Source organism: Chiloscyllium plagiosum, chromosome 5 (assembly GCF_004010195.1).
Source record: "Chiloscyllium plagiosum isolate BGI_BamShark_2017 chromosome 5, ASM401019v2, whole genome shotgun sequence".
In the NCBI taxonomy this organism is placed as follows: Eukaryota; Metazoa; Chordata; class Chondrichthyes; order Orectolobiformes; family Hemiscylliidae; genus Chiloscyllium; species Chiloscyllium plagiosum.
In genome coordinates this window covers 118,611,995-118,619,416 of record NC_057714.1, presented here as the reverse complement: position 1 = coordinate 118,619,416, position 7,422 = coordinate 118,611,995, and the positions used below count along the sequence as shown (strand labels likewise).

Sequence of the window (7,422 nt, the reverse complement as noted above, 5' to 3'; positions counted from 1 at the left end):
CAACAAGTCCACACCGACCCGCCGGAGCGCAAACCACCCAGACCCCTACATTTACCCCTTACCTAACACTACGGGCAATTTAGCATGGCCAATTCACCTGACCTGCACATCTTTGGACTGTGGGAGGAAACCGGAGCACCCGGAGGAAACCCACGCAGTCACAGGGAGAATGTGCAAACTCCACACAGTCAGTCACCTGAGGCGGGAAATGAACCCGGGTCTCTGGCGCTGTGAGGCAGCAGTCCTAACCACTGTGCCACCGTGCCGCCCATAAAAGTTGGACTTAAGGGTCTGTTTCCATGCTGTACATATCTATGACTCAATGCTTATCCACCATTACCCCTTTGAATAAAACTCCCCAGTTTATAATATCCAGCTCTCATTTCATGCTATTGTAGTTTCCTCTGTTTAGATTCAGGTTCTAGACACAGAATCAACAATGTCATGCTGCCTTTGAAGATTTATTTTATATTATAATCAGTTTTCCCTCTGGGGGCCTCACACACCTAGATTTCAAAAGTTCCTTTCTCATGACACAATATCCAATCTAGAATGGCCTGTTCCCTGGATGGTTTCTCAATGTATTAATCCAAAAAACATATCATACACACTGCGGGAATTCTTCCTCCCCAATGATACTTTTATGAATTTGATTTGTCCAATCTACATGCACATTATAGCTGCCCAATATTACACCTGTACCTTTATTGCTTACAACTATAATTTCATGTTTAATGCTTTCTCCATCAATGTGACTATATTTTGGGGTAAATGTACAAACCTCCTCCCCACCTCCTCATCTTGGTGTTTCTAAGCTCTACCCATACAGATTCCACTTCACTGGATCTAATATGTTTACCTCACTATTGCATTAATATCATCTTTAACCAGAGTAAGCCACTTTGCCCCTCAACCCAACTATGTCATTCCACTTGGACATGGCTAATATTGTAGTTCAATACTTAGATTAGTTCACAGGTCAACGCAACATTGAGGGTCGTAGGGCCTGTTCTGCACTACTGTATTGTTCTACGTTCCATAACACCACTTATCTGCAATATCCCATAACCTTTCATATCTTTCATATTTGGAAATCTACCTAACTTTGTACTAAAAAGAACTCAATGATCAGGATTCCACAACCCTACAGGGTACAGAATTCGAAAGTTTCATACCCTTCTGAGTGCAGATAATCCTCCTCATTCATCTTGGATTCATTTTGAGACATATCTCCTGATTCTAGTTCCCGCACCCAAGCCGTGGAAATCGTTTTGTATGCCTCAGTTAGACCCATCTTTGATTCTTCTAAACTCTGGAGATTACACAGCCTGACAGATCAAGCTCTCCACATAAGATGACCTCATTATGAAGTGGAGAAGGTGAGACAATATTTCTGACTGTCACAGTTTATCAAGGGCACTAAAGCAAACACTGTAAAATGCAGAGATAGTGAAATCATTTAAAAGCTTTTCCACCACTAGTTCCAATTCTATTTTTGTGAACCTTTATAGTGGACTTTCAGTGAGTACTGTAGACAGTTGAGAAAACATAATGCACATTGATGTTTAAATACAAACCAGGAGAACCTACACTTGCTGTAAATCAGAAACAAAAAAAGAAATTACTGGAAAGACTCAGCAGGTCTAGCAGCATCTGTGGAGAGAAATCAAAGTTAAAGTTTTGGGTCAGGAACTCCTTTGTCAGAACTAGAGTTCTGCCAAACCTGCAGAGTTTTTCTAGCAATTCCTGTTTTTATTTAAATTTTGCTCACTGCAATCAAATACTATATCACAACAAAACCAATTTATACCAGGTTATCAAAACACAAGTAACCACTGGCTTAATTGTTTCTTCATTTCAGATGGAACTTACTATTCTGGCCTTTTATTTAGAGGGTTGAAGGATAATGACGCAGAAGTTATGCTTCAGTTATACAAAACAGTCATTAGACCCCAGGTGAAGTACTGAGCAGATCTGGGTGCCACACCATAGAAAGGTTATATTGGTCTTGGAGGGAGGACAACATAGGTTTCAAAAAATGACACCTGGACTTCTGGGATTCATGTATGAGGACAGATTAAATTAGGCCTGTTTTGTTGAGAATTTAGAGGTTAAGAGGTGTTCTCACTGCAGTCTTCAAGGTCAAAAAGTGTGGCGGTGGAAAAGCGTCAGACAGCTCCGAAGAGATGTTAGGAAGCATGTCGACACACAAAGGATGGTGGATATTTGAAACACTTTTCCAGAAAAGGCAACGGATGCAGGATCAGTTGTTAATTTTAAATTTGAGATGGATTTTATTTTAAACAAAGGAATTAAAGGATATGGACCAAAGACAGGTGTACAGAGTTGGGCCATTAATCAGCTATGATCTCATTGAATGGTGGAACAGAATGGAGGGGCTGAATGCTGAATGGCCTACTCCTGTTCCTATGTTCCTCTATGATCCTACCTCCTCTGCTCCATGTGTACTTCACACACAATAAAAGCAATTAGCCAGCATGTATCCCCTCCCACACACACAGTGAAACCAACATGAGTACAAATAAGGAATTCTGCAAGTAATATAAGAAAGTAGTGTATGACAAACAGTAGCTCAAACCCACTCTAATGGTCAATAAGCTTATGGCTGATCTATAACAGAGCTCTGTTTAGTTGCCTATTTTTCAAATTCCTTGTTGTCTTTGCCCAACTAGGGCTCAAACTTCCTTTGCAAAAACTCCTTTGGAGATTTCCTCAATGGTTCCTTTTTGATTTTCAGGGCTTACATTTTGGTTTTCAGGACTCCACTTTTCATTCTCACCAACTTCTTTAGAAGGTGATACATTCACATCGTAGCATTACTTTTGTATCGGTGTTGAATTTTTTTAAGGTTTCTTTCTTTAGATAGAAAGGGAGCACAAATACAAAAGGTTGTATGCATACTATTAACCTTGGAATCCATGAGCAAGGAACTGGTATTCAGCTTCTATCAATAATTTTATATATAAGATGATTTTGTTATTTTATTATGAATACATTTTCCATATTCCATATCCAAAATTAAAATTCTAACCACTCAACACAAGGCAACCCATTGGCATTGAGTTTCACATCTTTTTGCCCACTTATGTTTCACAGGCTCTTTTGCAGATTGCAAGAGTGAATTCTCTTGTCACTCCTGTATATCTTGAACCCTGTACCCAAAAAATACGTGTTAATTTTGTCTTAAATTTCAACTGACCCAACATGTGCAGGCCACAAAATCAGATCTTAATATTGTGCGTGGCACTTTTTAAAAATGCAGCCAAAATTTCAATTCACAAATTTTTAACTTACCACCGCCCTCTGCTCCCTCTGCAAGAGAGAAAAGTACAAGAAATCAGTGCAAATTGTACACAATAAAGCTGTCCAAAATTCCTAAAATATCAAATGTTTCAATGTTGATTTGCAGTACTCAAATAGAAAATGAATATAAAACATAAAGAAGACATGGTATTTCAAAGGATAGCTGGAGCCCAAGCTGTAACATTTTAGTGTGTATCCATTTTCACTATCTGTTGTTCAAAATAGCAGCTTTGTATTTTGCAGTTTTCATGGACTGGCTAAGATGCCACCTCTGATTGCTATGATTTAACAAATGTAATAGGCAGCCAATTCCTCAAAAGCATATAGGACTGTGTAAAGGATATTTTCAGAATAACATTGTATAAGCTCCAATTTCAATTTTTATATCTTCATAATTAACTTGTCGTGAGCACTATAAACAGCAGTTTAAAGCTCAATGCAGTTCTCATATTTAACTATTGTTTACTGCTTATGTGGTGTAAATATTTTTTCTCACTTATCAACCATAAATGTCTGAACATTCTTCAGGTCCTGCCCATGGACCCAGGCTGTTTCAATAAAAGGAGCAACTGTGTAATCATCAATGAACATCCCATTCCTGACTTTATAATGGAAGGTATATTATTGATTAAACAGCTGAAGACATGCTTGCTTTCATTGGTCAGAGCAATAAGTATGGAAGTTGGGATGTCTTGTTGCAGATGTACATGACATTGGTGAGGCCACATTTGGAGTACTGCCCGTAGTTCTGGTCACTCGACTATAAAAAGGATATTATCTAACAATGATGTGGCAGTGTCGGTGTTGGACTGGGGTGGACAAAGTTAACAACCACACAACACCAGGTTATAGTCCAACGGGTTTATTTGGAAGTACTAGCTTTCGGAGAGCTGCTCCTTCATCAGGTAACTAGTGGGACATGATCATGAGACACAGAATTTATATCTAAAAGATCACAGTGTCATGTAACTGATATGATATATTGAACACACCTAAATTGCTGTTAAGTCTTTCATGGAATGTAGGTATCGATTTATTAATGTGTAAATTTCAGAACTTCTTTCAAGTCACATTCCCAAGATAACTTGTTTTATATAAAAAAGGTGACATCTCAGCTCAGACAATGCATTAGTGTGACATGCAGGCCGGGCCGCACTGCAGGTGACCCCACTACACTATACATTTTCACAAACATTTCACACACATGCACACTTATGCACATACTCTTACATGCTCCCACACTCACGAAGACCCACTCTCATACACACACTATCTCTCAGACACAGACTCATTCACCCCAACACACTCTCACCCACGCATCCAGGTTTATACTCTGTTACACTCATGCACACACTCTTCAGAGCATGCACACACACACTCTCACATTCATGCCTAAACACACACACACATACACACACATCCACACACACACACTCTCTCACACTCTCTCCCAGTCCCTCACAAGCTCTGGACTCTCCCAACTCAGGGAAAAGACTTTGTCTATTTATTCTATCCATGACCCTCATAATTTTGTAAACCTCTATGAGGTCACCCCTCAGCCTCCGATGCTCCAGGGAAAACAGCCCCAGTACCTATAGCTCAAATCCTCCAAACCTGGCAACATCTTTGTCAATCTTTTCAGAACCCTTTCAAGTTTCACAAATTCCTTCCGACAGCAAGGAGACTAGAATTACACGCAATAATCCAAAAGTGGCTTAACCAATGTCCTGTACAGCCTCAACATGACCTCCCAACTCCTGTACTCAATACTCTGACTAATAAAGGAAAACATACCAAGCACCTTTTTCACTATTATATGCACCTGCGACTACTTTCAAGGAGCTATGAACCTGCACTCCAAGGTCTCTTTGTTCAGCAACACTCCCCAGGACCTTACCATTCAGTGTATAAGTCCTGCCTTGATTTGCTATTCTAAAATGCAGCACCTCGCATTTATTTAAATTAAATTCCTCCTGCACTCCTCAGCCCATCGACCTATCTGATCAACATCCCGTTGTAATCTGAGGTAACCTTCTTCACTATCCACTACACCTCCAATTTTGGTGTCATCTGCAAACTTACTAATTATACGTCTCATGCTCACATCCAAATCATTTTTATAAATGACAAAAAGTAGTGGACCCACTACTGATCTTGTGGCACCCCACTGGTCAAAGACCTCCAGTCTGAAAAACAACCCTCCACCACCACCCTCTGTCTTCTATTTTAAGCCAGTTCTGTATCCAAATGGCTAGTTCTCCCTGTAATCCATGAGGTCTAACCTTGCTAACCAGCCTCCTATGGGGAACCTTGTCAAACGCTTTACTGAAGTCCATATAGATCATGTCTACACTCTGCCCTCATCAATCCTCTTTGTTACTTCTTCAAAAAACTCCATCATGATTTATGAGACATGATTTCCGACACACATAGCCATGTTGACCGTCCCTAATCAGTCCTTGCCTTTCCAAATACATGTACATCATGTCCCTCAGGATTCCCTCCAACAACTTGATCAAAACTGACGTCAGGCTCACTGGTGTATAGTTCCCTGGCATGTCCTTACCACCTTTCTTAAATAGTGGCACCACGTTGGCCAACCTCCAGTCTTCTAGCACCTCATCTGTGACTATCGATGATACAAATATCTCATCAAGAGTCCCACCAATCATTTCCATATCTTCCCACAGACTTCTAGGGTACACCTGAACAGGTCCTGGGGATTTATCTGCTTTTATGCGTTTCAAGTCATCCAGCACTTTTTCCTCTGTAATATGGACATTTTTCAAGCTGTCACCTTCTATTTCCCTACATTCTATATCTTCCATGTCCTTTTCCACAGTAAGCACCAATGCAAAATACTCGTTTAGTACCTCCCCCATCTCCTGCAGCTCCACTCAAAGTCTATGGGGTGAATTTAAATTTGCAGCATTGTATTTGCAGGTACATTCTATTTTGTTCAAAAAGCACACAATCTGCAGGCAGGCAATCCTTGTGGCATTTTATAAATTCCTACTTTGGACGTAGAACCAGTCTGACTCAAAGTTGGAATACTGATAGAGTCTATCCAAACACCATTGTCTGAGCTGAGATGTCACCTTTTTTTATAAAATCTTAAGTTATCTCGGGAGTGTGACTGAAAGAAGGTCTGGGATTTACACATTAATGAGTCACAACCTGCAACCCATTGTAAAAAATGAAAGATTTAACAGAAATCTAGGTATGTTCAATATATCATATCAGTTGCACAACACTATGACCTTTAACTATAAATTTTGTGTCTTATGATCCTGCCTCACTAGTTACCTAATGGAGTAGTGCTCCGAAAGCTAGTACTTCCAAATAAACCTGTTGACTATACCCTGAGTGTTGTGTACTGTTAAACTAGAAAGAGTGTAAAAAAGACTTACTATGATGCTACCTGGACTGGAAGGTTTGAGTTATAAGACGTTGCATAGGCTGGGACCTTTTTCCTGGAGTATAGGAGACTGAAGGGTGACCTTCTAACTTTTTGGAAGAGCAGGGTCGGATTAGAACAAGTCAACATGGATTTAGTAAGGGGAGGTCGTGCCTGACAAACCTGTTGGAGTTCTTTGAAGAGGTGACAAGTAGGTTAGACCGGGGAAACCCAGTGGATGTGGTCTACCTAGACTTCCAAAAGGCCTTTGATAAGGTGCCACACGGGAGGCTGCTGAGCAAGGTGAGGGCCCATGGTGTTCGAGGTGAGCTACTGGTATGGATTGAGGATTGGCTGTCTGACAGAAGGCAGAGAGTTGGGATAAAAGGTTCTTTTTCAGAATGGCAGCCGGTGACAAGCAGTGTCCCGCAGGGTTCAGTGTTGGGGCGCAACTGTTCACATTATATATTAATGATCTGGATGAGGGGACTGGGGGCATTCTAGCGAAGTTTGCCAATGATACAAAGTTAGGTGGACAGGCAGGTAGTACTGAGGAAGTGGAGAGGCTGCAGAAGGATCTAGACAGTTTGGAGGAGTGGTCCAGGAAATGGCCTATGGAATTCAATGTAAGCAAATGCGAGGTCTTGCACTTTGGAAAAAAGAATACAAGCATGGACTACTTTCTAAACGGTGAAAAAATT

At 40.6% G+C, this 7,422-nt stretch overlaps 1 protein-coding gene across 1 annotated transcript in view; it reads right to left on the bottom strand.

The window, feature by feature from the left end:
* Nucleotides 1–7,422, bottom strand: part of LOC122550340 (actin cytoskeleton-regulatory complex protein pan1-like) — a 152,304-nt gene that overhangs the window by 83,661 nt on the left and 61,221 nt on the right. The window contains exon 12 of the mRNA XM_043691068.1: nt 3,316–3,333. Coding sequence (XP_043547003.1) covers nt 3,316–3,333 — 18 coding nt within the window. The remainder of the gene's footprint in view (nt 1–3,315; nt 3,334–7,422) is intronic.